Source organism: Urocitellus parryii, chromosome 5 (genome assembly GCF_045843805.1).
Source record: "Urocitellus parryii isolate mUroPar1 chromosome 5, mUroPar1.hap1, whole genome shotgun sequence".
NCBI lineage: Eukaryota > Metazoa > Chordata > Mammalia > Rodentia > Sciuridae > Urocitellus > Urocitellus parryii.
Genome location: NC_135535.1, coordinates 51,120,622 through 51,142,130, shown reverse-complemented (window position 1 = coordinate 51,142,130; position 21,509 = coordinate 51,120,622). Strand labels below are relative to the sequence as shown.

At 32.9% G+C, this 21,509-nt stretch overlaps 1 protein-coding gene across 3 annotated transcripts in view; it reads left to right on the top strand.

Moving 5' to 3' along the window:
• Window positions 1–21,509, top strand: part of Msrb3 (methionine sulfoxide reductase B3) — a 156,716-nt gene that overhangs the window by 28,918 nt on the left and 106,289 nt on the right. For all 3 annotated transcript variants that reach the window (XM_026386607.2, XM_026386608.2, XM_026386610.2), the window contains 2 exons: window positions 18,154–18,262; window positions 19,838–19,915. In XM_026386607.2, coding sequence (XP_026242392.1) covers window positions 18,154–18,262; window positions 19,838–19,915 — 187 coding nt within the window. The remainder of the gene's footprint in view (window positions 1–18,153; window positions 18,263–19,837; window positions 19,916–21,509) is intronic.

Below are 21,509 nucleotides of genomic sequence, written 5' to 3'. Positions count from 1 at the left end.
TTTCTGCTGCAGGAAATGATACACCACCTTGCTTTACTAAATTTCCTTTTCTTTTATTTGAGTCCTAATTTGAACACGGAAATTGGTTATAAATCACCACTCTACTTGAGTGGCATTCATTTCCATAATTCTTCAGCTCTTGGAAACACTGTCCAGTTTCTTTGTCCAGTATACAATCATCACTAAAATTTCATGATATCTTCCTGTTCTTTGCACACTACACATCTGCAAATCATAATGTTCATAAGAGGCAGAAGCTCAGTGAGAAAATGCCCCAAATCATACAAAATAAGACATTCATCTTGTTAAAGGATAATGAAAACACTTTCCGTGTTACATGTGGGCATCCTTTAGGGAAAAAAAATTAAATGACCAACTTTGGCATAATATACATTTGTTGTAGTTTAAAATAAAATATACTCTACTTAATAATTACCAAATAAACAGAAGTAAAATAGCTGTGTCAGTTGATTCTTAAATTAGAACCACTGTACTTTTTAAAAATGTGATTTTGAGCATTTAAAACAATAAAGTATGAAAGTCCAAAATTTCCTATGTGCGTATAAGTTTAATACTTTAATTTTATTATGAAAACCAAATATTTTATTTTTAATATTATTATAATTTACATTTACATTAATGAGTATCTCTATTACTACATTGGATAGAGAATCTGATTCTAACTTGTTAAATATTTATTGAGTTTTAACTATGAGTGCCAGACATTGTGTTAAGCACTGAGGATACAAGGATATACAAGATAAAGCCAGTTTCTTTCAAAGAGTTCGAAGTAGTGATTGAAGTGTGTGAGGACTTTTGAAAGGTTTGAAAATAGAAGTATTTATGCCTGGGGTATTGTGGGAATCCAGAGGTGGATGGGCCTAGCTTTTTAGGGGAAGAAATTTTGGAAGGGAGGTAAGGTTTCTGAAGTTCAAGAAAGGTTCTACTTGAGCTGAATCTCAGACTGTGAGTTAGCCCTAAGGACAGGGCTAACTGTCCTTAGCCCTGTGGCCAGTGAGGGTTCAGGATATCTCTAACATACTGTGTAGCATGGGTAAAACATGAAGGCCTGAAAGAACAATATGTGTTCAGAAAATATGGGTTATTTACTATAGGAAGTTTAGGAGGGGAAGGGGAAGTACAAAAGATGAGGAAGGACAGGAAGCCAAATCATGAAGAGCTATAGATGATGTTCTAAGGAATTTAAATTTTGGGGAATAGACAGAGAATAATATGACTTCCTTTTGTATTTAAAAAGACTGTTTTAGTGTGGGGAAAGGTCAGTGCTGGTTTTCCAGGTGTTTTTGAGAGGGGCTGAATGGCCGCTAATTGGAAGGGGAAGATAAGGCATTTGTCTTGAGGTTATATCTGAATAGCAAGTAACTTGTTTAAAGTAGTTTTTTTTGTGTGTGTCTATTTATGGTGACTAATGCAGCTTAAACCATGGAAGCCCCCACCACTCTTCTCAGTATCTGCATTGGCCCCATATTACCTGCACTCCCACCATACAGTATATTGGAGGAGTTTGAGGCTGGATGGTGTCAGGAAGAGCTGAGATTCTGAATTTAGTGGTCTTGGTAGTAGGTTTGAAAAGAAAGGTGATGCATTAGCTTTGTCTGTTGCATTGTATATGAGCTGGAAACAGTACCTTAACCACTGTAGTACCTGTGCCGAATGGAACTTTTCCATTGCTCTATGTTATGTTCACTTTGGGGAAACAAGAAACCCATGGGTAAAAGCACCCAGGAAAGTTCCTGTAACATGGGATGTGCTGTACACAGAGGAGGGCAAATATTAACAGAAACAACTTAATAACAGTATATTCCTTGAGATGTGACAGTCATGGAATTAATGTATTTCATGGTGAAATTGTTTAATTGAAATATAAATATCTTTAAGTTTTGATAACAAAATAATTCAGAGTTAAATTCAACAAAGCTGACAATTTTTAAGAGGTAACCATTACAGTGCAGTGCCTAAGCATACACATTCTAGATTCAGACTGACAGGGCTTGAGATCTGGCTTTTCTCTCACTGGCTGTGTACTTTAGCTCAGTTGTTTGTAAGACAAGGATAATAATACCCACCTGAAAGGATAGCTGTGGAGAATTAAAAAGTTTGGGTTGTAAAAAGTGCTTAGCACACTGGCTGGCATGAAGTAGGCACCATCTATGTCTTTACTAGGTTCACTGTGGAAATCCATGCATCTGTATCCATATAGGTTTTTACTTTTCCAGCACAATATGCTTTTAAAAACATTTAAAATTACACCATATTTAACTACTTTTACTTAAATAGAAACCACAAATATACTTTATGTTTGAAGAAATAACCACCTCAGTCTGTTGTTTTGAACTCTTTATTTTACTTATATATCCTGCTGAACCAGAATTTGAGTCCTATAAATATATAATAATACATTCTGTCATTCTTATTACCCAGTACTGATGAAAACCCAAAGAAACTGTTATCATTCTTATCTAGGCCTTATACACCCATTTTAAGATGGCAAATGAACTGTATAAAATAGTGTTTCATAATTACTTAATCATTTAAGTGCCACTTAATTTAATTTTTCAAGTGTTAGGAAAGTTAGTCTTTTAGTGTCTACATTAATCTTTATTGTTTATTTCTGTAATAAGATTTTACTTTTAGGTATATAGAAATGGTAAAGAAACTAAGTTCAACAGTAATAGAAACTATTTCAACCTTGAAATATAAAATGAAATGAGAATTCTAGTTTTTATTATTTTGTACAGGTAAGGAAGGAAGAGGACAACACTAGAGATATAGGAAATTAAGGTGAAAGTTTGAAGCCTTGCTTTAATTTACTGTTCCCTGGTTAAAACTGATTGCAACAGAAATCTCTGTAAATCAAAAAGATTTTTGTTCCCTAGCCATTATCCTACTAATTTTGAGTATTATTCAATATGAAATAATTCCAGAACTAAAAAATAATTGCAACAGGCTCTTAAAGTTGATTATAACTGGATTGACCTGCATGAAGGCCATATCCCAGAAGAGTGATACATCATTTTTGAGCTTTGACTTCCTTTTCTATTTTTTAATAAAGTATAATTTTAATTTAGAGCTTATTAAATGCATCTGAGTTATGGTTCACTTATGTTTGTCATTAAAGGTAATTTTTTTCTCTCAGAATTTCTTAATTTCCTCTAACAGTTTCTTTAAGTATTAAAAAAGAGCACTGGAAGAGGAGTCAGAAAACTCTAACCATGGCTCTGTCATTAACTTGTGTGACCTTGAACAAATCAGTAAACCTCTAGATCTTTAAAATTATATAGTATGCTCAGATCTGAAATTCTGTGATTTTATTAGCTGCTATTTGTTTCAACTTTTGGTCATAGGTTAATTAAATGTTAAAACTCACTACTAATTAGTGTTGCAAACTTATAGAAAAGTATTCTAGTTGGTGGTGGGAGGATAGAAATATTTTCCATTTGAACATTAGAATTCCTGACCACTAAATTAAGATTGAACCATTATCTGAGGAGGGATTAGGAAGCACAGTTTTATACATAGTTTTAATGCTAGATAAAAATTAAGAGTAATTGTAGGCTAGATATTATAGAATTTTTCAGCCAAGTGAGGGTGTTTGCCTAAATAGTACTAATTATAGTGATAAATTATACTTTTTCTCTAACATCAAGCACATAATATATGGTTGTGATTCTTCCTTGACTTCAGGGGCGTATTTAACTGTCTCCAGTGAATTGAAGAACCACATGGCTGTTATGTAGTTTATAAAGATATTATATCATGATCTTCTAATGGATAACTTAGACATCTTTAAGAGATATTTTGCAAATGGTGTTTGAAAGTCATATAATACCATCTGTATAAGTAGAACTCTATGAATCACAAGCTTATGGCTTCAGAACTTAGCACAATGCCTGGCACTTAATAAATATTTGTTAAATGCATAAGTAAACATTTGGAAAGTTTACATATAGGTGAAGTCATAATTTTAACAGAGTACAAATTTATTTGAGATTCCTTTATAAGAAAAGATTAAAAGTAAAGTTCATAGTTTAGCTTGCTGTTAAATTTATTGTCAAAAATAATTTCTCTTTTCTCACTTTATTGTATTAATTCCACATAGGGGATGTCTTAGATATAAACCACATTGTAGTAAAACATATAACAAAAAGATAGTAACACAAATACAGTGTATATTATCCAAAATTGCTTTTAGTTTTTCTCTCAAACAGTTTGAATTTTGGTGGTGTATCAACTGAGGAGATGAATAGTGCCTCTTATATTTACTCTGAGAATTAAGAACTCTGATTTTTTGATTACTTTTTTTGAGAAAATTAGTATTTTTTTGTCTTTTAAAGTCTCCATTTTTAAAGAGGAAACACTATAGGTATGCATTAAAGCAGCATCCATGGTTAAAAAGTACTATTTCTTCACTCTGAGCTGGTGAGAGTTCATTCAAAGCAACTGATGTATTTATCCCTAAAAAGAAAAAAAAATCACCTCAGCAGCATGCTGTTCACTTCCTGGATAGATTAACTTTTTATATTAATTGTTAACAAACTTTTTGGGTCATAAAAATATTAACTACCCCCTTAGTTCTTGGTAAGAGCTAGGGTGAGGGGAGGAATAAACACACACACACACACACACACACACACACACACACACACACCTCTAAACATCCCTAAACTCAAATTTCCAAACAATTTGAAGTTTTAAAAAATTAGATCTTCTGAAACTCTTCAGAAAGTGTTCTTTGAATTGAGTTTAGAAATTCTATTTTTATTTTTTTAAATTTTTTATTCTAATTTGTTATGTATGATAGCAGAATGCATTGCAATTCATATTACACATGTAGAGCACAATTTTTCATATCTCTGGTTGTATACAAAGTATATTCACACCATTCATGTCTTCATACATGTACTTAGGGTAATGATGTCCATTCATTTACATCCACAAACTGCATGCCGTAGAAACCCTATTTTATCAGGTACATAAGAAATCAAAGGAAAATTCTGTTCAGAATGCATTATTTCTGATTTCTGTGTTGGTGTCACCAATAGAATTCACTCCCTGAATGCCCTCTGTTCTCCAATTTCATCAGTCCTCCGAATTCTTCTTACCTAACCTGTTTAACTACATTAAAAATGCTTTGTGGAGGACTTTTTAAAAAACAAAAACAAATAATTAATAAAACCATACAAATTCCAACTCATAATTCACAACATAATTTGCAATTAGTTGTTGGAATGATATCCACTCTTTCCAGTAGATGGCACTAGTTTTACATTCTTTCCTAGCATAGATACTTAACTGATAGCATTAGGTACATTGTGAAAACTTAGAAAGTATGTAAAGAACATCCAATTAAGAACACATGGATTTACAAATTACAACTTTTTCTTCTTATTATGTTCAAACAATATTTGTGAAGTGAAAACCTTTTTCCATTTTCAGTAGGATTCTGATGCCCTTTGTTGCTTGGACCTCTCATTGAAATTGTCTTTCATGTGTAGACCTTCTATAAACTAAAACAAGTTTTAATAAATTAACTTATCTTGTATCCAAACAGCTGATTTAACAGTAATTTATAGTTTTTATATGCAGCTAAATTTTCTTCAGCAGACCACCCAAATATTAAAGAAAATTTCACATTCTTTTTGCTGTTTTAAATTTTTATAGAATTTAAAAAATGTTATTAGTTTAACATGTTGACTGTTAAGCATGAATCATTTTTGCATGAATGAAAATATTTTTGACACTAAGAAAAATTATAAAAATTATATTTAAAATGTTCATTAATGAATATATTCTGATATAGCTATATTTTTTCTAAAAAATCTTTTACTAGCTTAATGATGTGGTAAAGTTTTAGTTAACATTGAAGAGTGCTGTGCAGCATCTAATTACCAAAAGAGTTTCAAAAACTATTTGTGGATAATGCATATTAGTCAAGGCTAAATTGTTCTAGAATAATACATCTGTATAAATAAGGTGTTGGGCATATGGTTTCTTAAATGTGAATTTTGTTAAAATTTTCAATTTCAAATACATTCTTCGTATTATTCATTAGTAATCATAAAAGACAAACCAATATCTGCTAGCAACAGAGTTAAAATAGGCTGAACAAAACAATTAAATCTTAGTTTTGTTTGAGAAATTCAGCAGTTAATTAACAATGACTGGAAAGAATATAACATTGTTAGCTCTAAAACAATTCTATAGCATTAGAATATCTAGAAAATTTGTACTCTGAAGAATTCACATAGGTAATTACATTTTATCTCAACATATTCATAATAATGTTACCTAATAGATCATAGAAGAATTTATTAAAATGAAGTCTTTTGATCTCAACAAACGCAAGTTTAATGAAAGAATGAGCCATAAAGGACAGTTTACAAAGACTAATATTGATGGTGGATGCTTGATGAATTTTTATTATCAGTCTTTCGTAGTTTATAGTTTCAAACTGAACATTTTATTTGGAGATTGAATTACTCATGATTGCTTTTGCTACATACATTTTCATTTAAAATTCTTCTAAATAGATTTGTTGAAATGCAATGGCAAATTATCTCTAATTACTTTTTGTGCTTTTGTATTTGAAATTAATTATTTATTTGAATATTTAAAATACCAATTTTACTTATTTAAGTTCCTTAAGTTGTTTTTCCCATTTAGCATGCTTGCACTGGTATTAGTTATTTAAAAATATATGTTATGTTATTTAAAAAAACATGATGTGAAGAAAATATCAGTTATTTAGTTGATTAGTAAGAGCTATACATTTATACAGTTTAAATTTACTCAGTAACTTTTATGCCAGGCATTTCCCTCAAAAGTAAACATATTTATCATGTTCAACCACATAATTGCAAACAAAGAATGGGATATTAACTTAAATCATTAGATTATTTTAATTTTAAGCAAACAAAGAAAATCTAGAATAATTATAGTTTTCTAAGGGTTTTTAATTGTAGAAATGTATGTTGATTCAAAATGATAAAGCTATTCATATTACATCTCATTTGATTAATATTATATATGTTTGTTCTGGTGATTGAACCAAGGAGCTACATCTCCAGCCCTTTTTATTTTTTATTTTTGAGATAGGGTCTCACTAAGTTGTTTAGGGCTTTGCTAAATTGCTGAGACTAGCCTGGAGCTTGGGATTCCCCTTCCCAAAGCCCCCTAAGTTGCTTGGATTAAAGGATGTGCCACCATGCCTAGCTTGCAATATTTCTTGTGCAATTTTAGATAACATTACAGCAAGTTTCACAGCTTTTACCATCTTATTATTGTATTGATGAAGAAACAGATTAGAAGTATATTCTGTAAATTTACTAATTTGTTTCTACTACCAACTTGCTTTCTGGCCCCAAGAGTTGTTTGTTTTTTTCACCTTTTTCCCCTATTCTTCATCTGTAAATGAAGAATTATATAACATGGTTAAGTCTTTTACAATTAGGTATGATTCTCTGGTTACATTAGCCGGAATTTCCCCAAAATTTGTTATTTGGAATCTTAATTCCTTATTGTAAGGGAGAAGAAAATAGTGTGTGTGGGTGGGGGGGGGGAAGGGACATCAAATAAGTCTGGGAAAGGGGATGGGTTGATTAGGCAAAAGCATTTTCTTTTACAGAAAATTCTTGGTTACTGCAAAATAAACTCAGAATGGCAGAAATTTTCATCTGTTTAGTTCACTGCTATATCTCAACAATTGGAATTATCTGTGTCACATAATAGGTGTTCAGTAAGTATGTGTTGGATTAATGAATTGCTGTGAATAAGTATCATTATCTTGAATAAGTATCAGTATCAAAATATTGCCACATTGCCAAGTAATATAATCTTTTCTTAAGGAATGCACGTTCTGGTGAGAAACATGGCCATTGTAGATCCATATTTTATTATCTATTATTGGATAAAAGGAGTTACATACAATAGTTAATGAGTTTTTATAAAAACACTTTCTCTTTTATTTCACTGTGGAGACACTGTGTTTCTTTCTGCCTCAAATGAATGATACACTTCTTGGAATAGGATTTCACACAATGACAGGATATTGAAGGAATGCATAGATATACTTAGCAGGAAGTGGGATGAGTGTAAGTTAGGAGGATGAAGTGGGAATGGGCTACAGGCTGATGGGTTAGAAATAGAGGGTATATTAATATACAACAAAACATGGTTCAAGAAAGGAATGTAATGAATGAATAATCAATGGAGGAAAACTCCAGACAAGAGATCCTGGCTCACATTAATCAGGTATATGACCATGTCAGTCAACTTCTTTGGGTCTTAATTTCCTCTTGAGGGGTTTGGATTAGAAATCTGTTATTTCCCAAATTATAATATGAGGAATATTAGTTACACTAGTTACTCTGTAAAACAAATTTCTTCATCAAATTGAAAAACTGCATACTATAATATTTTATAAATTATAAGTTTTACCTTTTTATAGTCTACCATTTTGATAATCAGCCTAAAAATAATTGTGATAAGGATATATCATAGTTTGGCATTTTTTCCCTTTTATAATGGAACATAAAGTTAATGGTGAGTCAAAATATCATGTATTTAGTGGTAGACATCAACATAATAAAGTCTCTGAGAAGGTCTGCATCAAGAAACCCATGTAATTTCCAGGCATGGTGGCACATGCATGTTATCACAATGACTGAGAGGCTGAGGTAGGAGGATTGCAAGTTTGAGGCCAACCGCAGCAACTTAGTGAAGCTCCAATCAATTTAGCAAGACCCTTGCTAAGGATTGGGGATGTAGCTCAGTGATTAAATATCCCTGGTACCAGGGGGCCGGGGAAAGAAAGAAAGTAAATAAAAGAAACCCATGTAACCTAGATTTTCCCAGTCCCCTTCTCACTCCCCAAGACAAACTGCCAGTTAGCATTGTTTTCAGAGCCAGTGTTTAACAAAATTCTTTTGGGGGAGTGATGGATCAGGTAATCTCATAGTCTTAAATCCAGAGAATTAGTGGATTATTAGGCAAAATTTTAAAAAAAATGTAAATGTGGAACTCTAGAAAGGCAATAAAGGATCAGAGTAGTAATAAAGGGAAAGTTTTTTAAACCATATTATTATTCATTCTTTTAAAAAACTTTACTGATTAATTAAGCAAATGTTATCATTGTAATTTTTAAACTAAGTTCTAAGAAACATAGCCAAACATGCCATTTAGGAAATGTCTTTTAGGAAGATTTAAATAAAAATAATTAAAATGGAGAGTTGAATAAGCAAATACAATACATATATAGTTTTTGTCCTTTCCCTTGCCCAGGCACATTGCTAAGTGTTGGGAATACAAGATGACTAAAATATATGAGTACTGTCCCTGAAGGAGATATTAAATAATTCAGGGGAAACCTGTACCTTTTCTTAACTTACCTGGGTGAAAAAGAAAAATATAAAATTTTTGACTTTTTTCCCTCCAGAATATCTCAGGTTTCTTTGGATTATATAGATTCAAATTTAGCTATTCATTGAGTGGCAATTGCAGACTTGTTTTTTGTTCATTATGCTTCATTTGGATTTGAAATTTGATGTGGGCCAGCATGAGGTTTTGGAAATATGTAAAACTGGGTTTTTAGATAATGCCAATTTTATTTTCTTTTCAATATTTAATGTTGTATTTAAATAAAATTCTGCATTATAATTTAAGAGAGGGCTCCTTTTCTTCCTTTTTGTGAGTGGTTACCTCTCATCTTCCTAGCAATCTATGCTCCCCAAGGGGAAGAAGGAGAATGGGAGAGAGACCTTTTTTATTTGCAGATCTTTTTGATTGCATGTGAAATGTAGAATGGAAATGAGTCTGTCTGTTTTTAATTTTTTTTCCCTGTATGGGCTATGATGTTCTAGTGAAGACCCAAACTTTAAAAAAAAAATTAAAAACAGGGAATTCCAACTTTGTCAGACATTTCACATGCAATCAGATGGAATTGAAGTTAAATGACTCTCTCTTCCATTATTGTCACTTGATGATGGCAGTGCCTTTAAAATTTTTCTCTTTACTCATAGCTTTGCAAGTAAGAAAATTCTTTTTGGATCAAACCCACGTCTAACATTTTTCTCTAAGCTTCATGGTCCACATTAACATGAAAATCATGCCCCCAGTATTTGCGTTAAATTTTGAAGAATTGATAAAGTACTCTTTAATTCTTTTTGGTACTTAAACAATGTTGATAAAATGACTACTATACATGAGTTCAACAATTAAAAATTTGTAACATGCAAGGAAGATATAGAAATGTAAAATGTGGCTTCTATCTTACAGTCATTCAGGTGAATTATTAATGACTATTGTATCAGAATGAATGAAGTGGTAAACTGCTCATTGCTTCCTTTCAAGAAAATCATGCAACTTCGTACATGAGATTTTACTATATTTAGTCTGGAAATTTAAGTCATACTAATAAGCTTCAGATACTGTGGAAAAATTATTTACTCTGCTGACTCACAGAAAACATTTGCATATTTTCCCCCTGAATTTTAAAACTCCCTTATTTCTCAGAATCTCAATTTTTCCTCATTCGAAGATGAATCCACATTTTATTCTGTTTTTTTTTCTTTAAATTAGCTGATAAAGCTTACATGAAAAAACTATTTGTATACCTTTCACTGGGATAGGATACTTACCACTTTGACTTGTACACATTTGATCACAGCCTATCCATCAGCTTCTCCTGATGAAGTTCTTTCTCTATTTGGATCTTCTCCTGCACTCTGGCACTGTAGATGCTGTTTCTACAAATATTTGAATTTCTTTATTCTAGTTATAACTGGACATGGCCAATCTAGGTGGGCAAAGTTTAAGAGTATTAACATCCTCTTTTTGTTAACTCTTTTTATGCAAAATCTGGCACATACCTTTACTACAGACTTCACATCAAGAGTAATTGTTTTTATCTCTCCTGCTAGTGTGTGTATGAGTTTCTCATCCAGGAACTTTATTTATTTTTAAATTTTACAATGCTCATCACACACTCTTATCTCACTGTAGATGTTAATAAATAGTTGTAGGAAGTATGAATATTAATATTAAGCTGAACACTTTTTTTTTGTACCAGGGATTAAACCCAAGGGCACTCAACCACTGAGCCACGTCCTCAGCCCCCACCTTTTTTTTTTTTTAATTTAGATGCAGAGTCTTGCTAAGTTGCTTAAGGCCTTGCTAAATTGCTGAGGCTGGCTTTGAACTTATGATCCACCTATCTCAGCCCCCCTAGCTTCTGGGATCACAGGTGTGTGCCATTGTGCCCTGCCTGAACAGTTTTTATCTTCAAGGAATTTACAGTGTGTTTGGCAAAATGAAGTAGAAACAACTGAAGATGTTTCAGGATGATTGCACAGTACTGTATATTCTCATGCAAATAATGCCTTGCCTAGTAAATACACTAATGCTAAAGTTGGTGGTAGGGGCAAAGTTAACAGGGTACGTAGGGTAGGGTATGTAGGCTTGGAAGGAAAACTTTCTTGAAATGTCTTCTGAGTTGATCAATTCATGCCTTCAGTAAGGAAACCGGAAGACCAATTTTATCATTCAGCTATGCACCTTTAAGACATATGGTATTGTTTAATTCAAGAAATTTAAAATGGTATGTTGCCTTGGCATGGTTACCATATCCATTGATGTTAATTAGAACTCTGTGCATGCATAAGTAAAATATAACTAAAACTGATGTGTAGAATTATTTTATGTGAAGTAAAAGAAAAACAGTGAGAAGGTATGAAATGTGATTATTATTATGCAATCTAAGATGTAATTTTTTTTCGCACATTCAGAAAAGGAAAAAGAAATCTTCCTTTAAAAGAAACAACTGTTTGCTATTTGACTCCTAAGATTTGTACTTTTATCTTCAGTATGTTTTATTTAGGGCTTGGAGTACAGATGAAATTGATCTGATCCTAAATGTACAAATTAAGAATGTCTTTAAACAAACAGAAACTCAGTTGAGGTACTAATTTTATAGTTTTCTTAGTTATGGATGTTCTCTGCTGTTACCTAGAGGATTACTTGGAAGAGGTGACTTAATGTTTCAGAAGGGGAACAACACTGTTTGGCCAAAGTTTTTTATTCTCTGTGCTCATCCAGATTTCATCACCAAAAAATATCTGTTGAGTATCCTCTTACACATGACTCCAGATTGGGAATGATGGTCTTTAGTCTAAATATAGCATGGCATTAAGTAGACAATACAAATTAACAGAGTCTGCACGATGATTATAGATTCAGAGTTCAGCCAGATAATTATGAGAGCTCTTTTGAGTATAGCACTTTGCTAAAAAGATGTTACTACGAATTCTCTTGGAACTAAAAAAAGTAATGTTAGTTAAGGTCCATATTAAGATATGTATTTGTAAATTTTCTCATTTAAAAATACATTCTTTGCATGTTTGAATTGTTGCTTATCTACTGTGTTTATATTCAGGGTTTTGTACTTGCATTCAAGTGACCTGTCTCTTCCTCTGCCAATGGTGTTTAACATCTTAGTGTTTTCATCTCTTGGGTTGGCCACTTCCTCTGAGTGTTTGAAAAGCTCTTTCCAGATATCAGCACAGCCAGCTTTCTCTTCTCCTTCAGGACTTTGTTCAAGTGTCACCTTTTTAGGAAGAACTACCTTTACCACTCTAACATTAGAATGCTTACTCCTAGCACTTTCCATTTTCCTTGCTCTGCTCCAGGTTTCCTTTTTTCCTTGCTGCATACTTACCACTATAGGTATAAGGTTTAAATTATGTAAGCCTACATAATTTACTTACTTATTTTCATTGTGTTTTGTCTGTCTTTCCTACCCCTCTCAGAATGGGAGCTCCATGAAAGCAGGATCTTTATTTTATTCTCCGGTGTATACTGATGCATCAGATTAATGTCAGCATAGTAGGTACTCAATAAGTAATTAATGAATAAAATGAATATGTTTTACTTAACATAGTACCTGGAACTCTATAAATATTCAACATTTTTATAACTTAGATAATAAAAAGTTCTGGATCAATGGGCTTCCAAGTAAGCTCTGCAGCCCTAATTTTGTGCAAATCAGAGGCCTGAAACAGTGTCTTGACATCATAAATGAATGTTTTTCCTATATGTCTATTCCAACAGAAGAATGAGAACAATTGGGTATATTTCTACAAATAGGGAACCTTTATTCCCCCTAAGCTTTGCAGTAGTTTTCTTAAGGCCTCTATTGAATTACTAGAATGCAAATGCGGGCACGCATGTGCACACACACACACACACACACACACACAGAATAATAGTTCGTGGTATATATTTTGTTTAATTTTGAAAGTGGATTAGATTTGTACTTTATAAATTCCTACCTTTTTAGCAATTCTAATACTATCAAGTCTAATACTATCAAGTTTGTTCAGTTTTCCAATATGTCAGACTAATAACTAATTAAAAATTAAAATTTATAGTGAAAATTAAAGTATAATTTTATACTACCTTTAAATACAGCAATAAGCTGTATTTCAACTAATAGTAAACTATTTCAACTTGAACTTTACTGTTTTAACGTAGTAAATTCAAAGAAAAACATGATATTTTTATTCTTACTCATTATTTTGGAAAAAAATTTAATAATTTGACTTCTTCTGATCCTTGTACCAAACTTAAAATTATAGGATCTTTAAGTTTTGTTTTCTTTTCACACTGAAATATAAAATTTATGACTTAAAAGTGCTCTAAGCATTTTTAGGTAGCAGATCTGATTTACTTCTTAACAGGAAGTTGAAAAGCCTTTTAACATTTTATAGACTCTGTGAGAATCCTCTACGAACCTTGTCTCTGACCCTGTGTTAAAGAGTGAATATAGGGAGAGCAGACATTGGCTAATGACAAATATATTTACTCTTCCGGATGTGATGCAGTGATTCTTACTTAACCCCTCATTATCTTCAGTTGTTAGTGATAGTTTTTTTTTTAAACTGAAAGTTATTGTATAACTTGAGAAAAAAGAATGTTGTTACTTAATTTTTCCTGACAGAAAACACAATGACTTTGGGCTTTGCAGTCAAACAGCTCTGAGCTTCAGTTGAGTTGTCTGCTTAGTAAGTTGAGATCTATACTTTATGAGTATCAGTTTCTGTATCTGTAAAATGGGCATGGCAGCTATCTTCTATGTGCTTGGAAATGTGTTTGACACATAGTAGAAATCAAGTTTTAATTTTACTTTCTTCCTTCACTTCCTATTTTTAGCATTTTCTTGAGGATACCTTCTGGGGAAAATACCCGTCTGTTGTAATTACATAAAAATTAATTACTCATAAAATATTGAAACACATGGAAATACCTCACTTAGCTACCTTGTAAAATTCAATTTTAACTTCAGAATTTGCTGCATTCAGAATGATAATGTGATATTGCATTTAGTCAGACTGAGTTTTGTGTATGCTGTTTGCTGTGGTCCTTAGAACAGGTATGAGGGTGATAGCATGTAGTCAGAGCAGTTGACTGGTCTAAGGTCTCATTGTTCAGAAGCAGCAGAAGCAGAAGTGAACTACTGCTTTAAGTTTATTTCTACTTATAGCAAGAGCTTAACATTGAAAAGAAAAACAGTTTTGCTTTAAGGCAACAACATTGAACAAAGTAAAAGAGACTTTGGGCATATTTCAGTGAATAAATACCTCTGGTTTGGGTGCCAGATAGATTTGCTCTATGCCAAGTTTACTCTGTAAGGAATGGGTTATTATTAGATACCAAAGGGACGATATTAACTCCTCAAATATTCCTGTGTTGCTATGTATGCGCACTCACTCACTTGTGCCTTCAAAATATACTATTAAACATTTAAATAAAGGGAAATGTCTTTCCCTAACATACTTCTAAGCCAATTTAGAGGTCATTGAACAGATGTTGTATAATACTAATGTTAAATTACCCTGTGTAATAAGAAAATTACAGTACCTAAGTGAAGATAGTAAAGGGAAACCATCCAATGAATTACTCTAGAATTTCAAAATGAAATGATATCTTTAAAATTAACAGTGGCACCATATGACTTCAGGAAAGTGAGTCTGATGGGGGAAGGAAAATCAGAGAGAGACAAAAGGGAAGTTTTTCTGTGTTTATGTATGCCAATTTTGGGTTTTGGGTTATGCTAGAAGAGCTAATGAAATAGTGTAGCTTTCAATTGTCCAAGTGTTATATTATTGTTATTAAACTACATGGCAAGGCATTTATAAAATATGATAAACTTCTCAATGAGTTGTTTGATGTAAAATCATAATAATTATTTATGAAATATATATACTTCCTCTCACTATTAGGTATTCTTTAAAAGTCTAATTATTTTGAGAACATAGTATGACCAAAGAGTAGAAAAGGTATAAAGTTTGACAATTTTAAATAATCACTAGCATTTCTTAGAGAACATACCTCACTTACAATTAGGAAACAATATTTATATTTAAGGTTGAAAAGCCAGGATGTAGGAAAATTTTGCTAATTTGGAAGATGACCTTTAAGTGCACCAAAACCAAATAATTTGTAGGCTATGACATAGGGCACATTCCTACAAAATTTGTGTGAATACTGCTTTAGTGGTTCTTGAAAGACAAACAAAGAAAGCTGGAATGAAATCTTTATTCCCCTCCTAAATAAGACGGAGACTAACAAAGGAGTACAGCAGCACTCTTTCAAAGCTTGCCATTCAAACGAGGTCTCTGTAGCACAGTTAATGAGATGGTTCATAGTAGAAAACAATCTGTTTTTAAGAATGTTTAGATCAAAAGTAATTTCTAATCTATGAAATAAAGTCTCTTCAATACCCTTCATTCACCAGTAAAGCTTTTATGTTTGTATTATTTACTTCAATCAGATGTTTTCAATTTCACCTTTTTTTCCCCTGTTATACAAATACTTGACATGGTTCATCAATACTGACCAACAGTTTTATTCTTTTTCTTCAGAAAAGTGAGATTTTTGAGAGAGGGGGGAATGAAAAAGAGAGAAACATCTTTGTCTAAACGATTTGCAAGCATCTGTGCTTTAAGCTACTTTTTATGAACACTCCTTAGTAAATGACTCAAGGTAAAAAAGCAGAAAAGCATCCAATGTTAGGAAATTGCAATCCAATACCATGTAATTTAAACCTGCAGTTGCTTCTCTTGTACTAAATGACATACAGATGGGTAGCTTAGTTCTCTCAACTTTGGGAACACAATTGGCCTTTTTGTATGAATGAACATATATTAACAAAAATATTTTGGACAGAATTGTTTAATTCTAGTGGTTTGGAGTTTAATTATCTATGCCATTGGAAAGAATGATTCTAACCAAGATATTTTGTCATGTTAAGTTTGTAATTAATGTTTTTTTTTGACAGAATTAACAAAGATACAACCTTTCCAACAAACAAACAAACAAAGTAACTTTTAAGAGAGCTATGGTGATTGAGGGGAAACCCAGCTATCCATGGTCAACTGATTATTTAAGAAAGAGCTGTTCTTCATTCAGGCCATTGAGAGGCTTGTTCTGACAGAACAGACATTTCTGTTTACCCCTTAGACAATAGTAAAAATTCAAGTAGTAGGGTTTTGGACAAAGCCTAGTGTAAAATGGGGCCCAGTGAGATGAGATACCCAGCTGCCATTTGTGATGTGCCAGCTGTTCTGTGGCTCTTTCCAGGCTGGGAAGGGCCAGGGTACCTCATGGAAGGTCAGCAGAAGAGCTGTTGATAGCCGCAGGCCTACACTCATGCTTACCTTTCTATTCAGCTATTTGCTCTTTTCCTGCCTCTGCATTTTTTGATAGAGAATCAGCCACTGTGTCTTGGTGGCCTTGATTCTGGAAGCTGATACCCTCCTTCAATCCCACAATCAGGGTAACTGGTTAATTTTTTCAAGTTTAACTTCAATGCTCTCACATTCTATGACATTACGGACCTTGAGAGTAAAAGAAGTAGAAAGCATTCCCACTACTAAATCATATTTCTTTATATTTCAAAAGAAATTGAATTTAACATTGAGGAAACAAAGCAAACTTCCTTTTAGAACCTTCAAAACATTCTATGACATCTTTACCTTTAGGACAATTGGCAGCTTCTTTCCCATTACGACGGAAGGCAAAGAAAAACAGCTTTCTTACAGTGAGTAATGGCTGCTCTGTCCTGGAGCTGTATTTCTTTTCAGTCACTTGTGCAGGTAAAATAAAATACTACATGTAAATGGGTGTTTTCTGAACATTTTACTGCAGTCTATACAGAGTGAAATAAAAGCTGCTATTGTTAATAGGGTCACATTAATAGAAGTATTTCACTATCAAATACACTTAGTGAAGTCTTCCTAGAGATACTTTGCAAAAATCGCATTCACTTTACCTTTGTCTTTCTCCGTCCCTGTTTTTCTCACTCTTTCTTTGGAACTTATTGAATCTGCATTAGTATAAACGCATTATGTTGTCTGTTGAAAGTTTCTTATTGCCTGTTTAAATGTCTTTAAAGAAATGTTTATTTCTAAGGACTCTACAGAACCTAGAGAAGAATCTGATGGAATCATAGAGAAAAACAATTCCTGGTTGTATAAAAATAAATCTTCAGGGTTCACAGAAAAATAAGAAGGATGGTAGTTAAATCATTCAGAATTGGAATTGAGGATGGTTTTAAGCTATTCTATCAAGCTGCAGAATTATTTAATGGAGGGTTATGGTTAACTTAATATGCCCATCATCTTAAACATACAGTGTGAATAATTGTAAATAGACTGTGTCTTGACTTTTTTTTTCTTTTTATGGTGCTGAAGATTAAATTCAGGGCCTCCCATATGCTACCACTGAGTTACATCCCTAGCCCAGCTGAAATCCTTTTTTAAAAAGGAGTTTCAGGGTACTGGGAAACAAAGGATGTAGCACCATCTTGTGAATGTTCAATAAGTTTTAGTATCACATGCTAGAAGCTTTTGCTGTAGCACATTGTCACTACTCCAGTGGAATCACTTGGATCTTAAGAAACATTCTTTTTAAACTTAGAGAAATAATCAGCTGCAGTTCAGGTAAGATTTTCTAGTGCACCAGGGACTGGTCTGGTCATTGACAAGTGACTGTAGAAGCTGTGCTATGGCGTCCAGCCAAAGCAATTATTTAGGATTCAAGCTAAAAAGCCTCCTTCTCCCATATCCTCTCTCTTTCCAGGGTCATGTAGGGATAAAAAGAACTGTAAGGTGGTCTTTTCCCAGCAGGAGCTGAGGAAGCGGCTAACACCCCTGCAGTACCATGTCACTCAGGAGAAAGGGACTGAAAGGTAAGGTGAGCTGTAATAAAAAGTCATTAAGCAAGAGCTAGTTTTCTTCATCTCCTCCTTTGAATCCTCTTCCTTGCCAATTAATTTAAAGAGTTCTCTACTTATTTGCTAAAGTCTACATTTGAAAATGTCATTGTTTAGGTTAAGACTAAGTTTTATTTGTTCTTTCCTCCATTTAATGAGTACTGTATCTTATGTAAAGTCATGGGCTTTTGTTAAGGGCCTGTTTTTAGTTTACTACAAAATGTGTGGAAGTAATAGCGATTTAGGTATATTTTTTGGGAAGACATCACAGTAAGCAAAACCATGAGGACATGGAGCCATGCCAGGATGCCGAAATTTTGAAGGTGGCCATTGTAAGTATAGACGTTTTGGCTGCAAAAAGAAGGTAGCATAATTTAGTTCCTTTCTACCCCACTCCAATTTCTTTTTGAAGCACATGTGGAGAAAGTATTTATTGGCTCATTTGTGGTTGGAATGTCAAAAATTTTCAATAACTGCCCTCACATGGCTTTGGTCCTTGGAAGTTCGCCCTAAGTCCTGAAAAAAGAGTTTGTTCACTTCCAAGACTGTTTTTAGTGAATAAAGTCTCTCTCAGCTGATTCTAGCTCAAAAGTAACTTGCCAAGGTCCAATGATTTTGTTGTCTAATTTATACCATGGAGCCTGGCATAAGGCCGTAACTTACCTATGATCCAGATTTATTAATGATGTAACTTCTTGTTTTCATTCATGAACTGAAAGAGCTCTTTACCACACATGGGATCCTTGTTAATAGGCAACACTCTCTTCCTGTCACAGTATCTACTGTTTACTGAATTTACCAAATGTTGAATCTGACAAAGTCCACCCTCACTGTACAATGATCTAGTGGTGGACTTGGGACTCAACTCTGGAGGACTTCTACCCGTCCTGTTGTGTGCATGACTAGCAAAATGATTTAATGCACACAAACAACCAGAGATTAGGTCATTCTTAAAAATTCTGTTTATAAAAAAAATTGGACCTCATAAAGAGGGTGAAAGGATAATAAAAACAAGCTGCAGAGCACATAGACTTTTTGTTGGGCTAGCACAGCTGATTTGTATTAGCTGAATGACCTCCTAGCCTTTAAGATTGTTAACTTAGAAAAATATTCCCTTAAAGCTGCAATATTCCTTTTCAAACCAAAAAATAAGGCTCCTTCCACTTGAAGTCTCAGACCTTTCTGCATTTTCTGGTATACTCTTGGACACTGTAGAGTAGCAAAAATCTTATGTAATAATGTTTTTTTTTTTTTGTGAATCAAACTATAGGCTTTTTTTAATTGGAAAAAATCTTCTAAGCATTACATAACTAGATGACTTGATTTTTTTATTTAACCTGCACTAGTTTGGAGTAGTTATATGTACATTTTATTATATGGGTTTGAAATATATTAGTATTGTTCAGATTTCCATATGTTGGGTCTGTTCTCATTTTAGGACAAAAAGCCCTTGAAAGATTTATTAGAGAAATGTATTTTAAGCATACATGTTCTATAAGAAATAATGCTAGCTTTGCTTAATTTTTTGATGATCTGTTTATTATTTATCAGTGCCTTTGAAGGAGAATACACACATCACAAAGATCCTGGAATATATAAATGTATTGTTTGTGGAACTCCGTTATTCAAGTAAGTATATTAACAACCTGTAGGTATGGGCATGTCACAGATGGCAACAAACTAGTTATTGCTTGTTCACCTTGGAATCTTTCCATTACTATTTTTTTTTTTACTTTTATCTTTTTCTATGTCTGTTTACCTCCCACAAAACAAAATATTGACTTTCATGGTAAATTACTAGTGTGATAGACAGATTTTTCACTATTTAGATTTTTAAAGTATCCAACATTAACTTATTCATCTCAGTAATTATTGTGTATAAGAGAGCTGTGAAAGAGATTTTGGTGAACATAGAAATGTATGTTTATTGAATTTTTATGTTTATTGATTTTTTTTCTATTTTCAAGTGATGTCCCTAAATTTATTTATTGGACTATATTGAAAGGTCTTCATGTACATCTTTCAGATATAATAATAACTACCAAGTAGACTATTTATACTTCTTCGATAAAGAGAATACCTGTACTGAAAGTAACCTGAGAAGTATTAAGGATACTTATACACAGATAAACAAATTATATAAATATGAGGTTAGCCATTTTTGCATTGATTTAAAAATCTTTAAAGATCCCAACAGTTTACCATAAAATGGAGATCACATAGACTTTTTGAACAAAATGGTTAATTCAGACAGTGCATTCTGGAGAGTATAGATCTTATTCAAGAAAAGAAAATCTTTACCAAAAATTTATTTATATAGATGGAGAAAATCCTAGAAGCCCTAATTTCTCCATGGGGTGGCTAATTTGGGGAAATAAAAAGAAAGCTTACTTGAGAGTAAATGTCATGTATTTAAAACAGAATTGCAAAGTTTCTTAGGGGAAATGAATAAACAAGAATTTGATACTTGTAGCATGTAAAACACACTTTATATCTCTCCATAAATGTTTCTCTTTTAAAACACTAGCATTTACAGATTTTCCAGAAGTAACAGGAAATAGTAGTTTCCTTGAACTTTTCTTAAATTGCGAAAACCTCATTTCACGTTAGTGTTGGTTCAGAATCTGTTCTGAATTCTTACGTATTTATTATTCATGTAAAAAACTGGCCCTTCAAATTGTCACCCATTTCCTTTCAGAAAACACAGGTCCTTATATTTCAACACCTTTAGCTTGTGTTAAAATAATTGATATAACACTGAAGATAGTTGCTGAGCCATGTTAAACTTGTTAATACCTCAAATGGTAATAATTGGCTACGTCCCTTTTGCTTTTTTAAGATCCTCCATCTCTTTCACTATCATGTGATTCACTAACGTATTGTATCTAAGGAAAACTTACCTTTTAAAATAAGAAGCAGAACCACTATAAGTGAAGGATTTAACCCATGTGAGATTTTTTTTTTTTAAAGAGAGAGAGAGAGAATTTTTAATATTTATGTTTTAGTTTTCGGCGGACACAACATCTTTGTATGTGGTGCTGAGGATCGAACCCCGGCTGCACGCATGCCAGGCGATGGCGCTACCGCTTGAACCACATCCCCAGCCCCCAATGTGAGATTTTGAATCACGAATCCTAAAAGTAGGACTCTTATCCAAACATAGGTACTGGTAGGAATCAGGTTTCACATTCGGTGTGACAATGCCTTGATTTCCTTTAGCAAT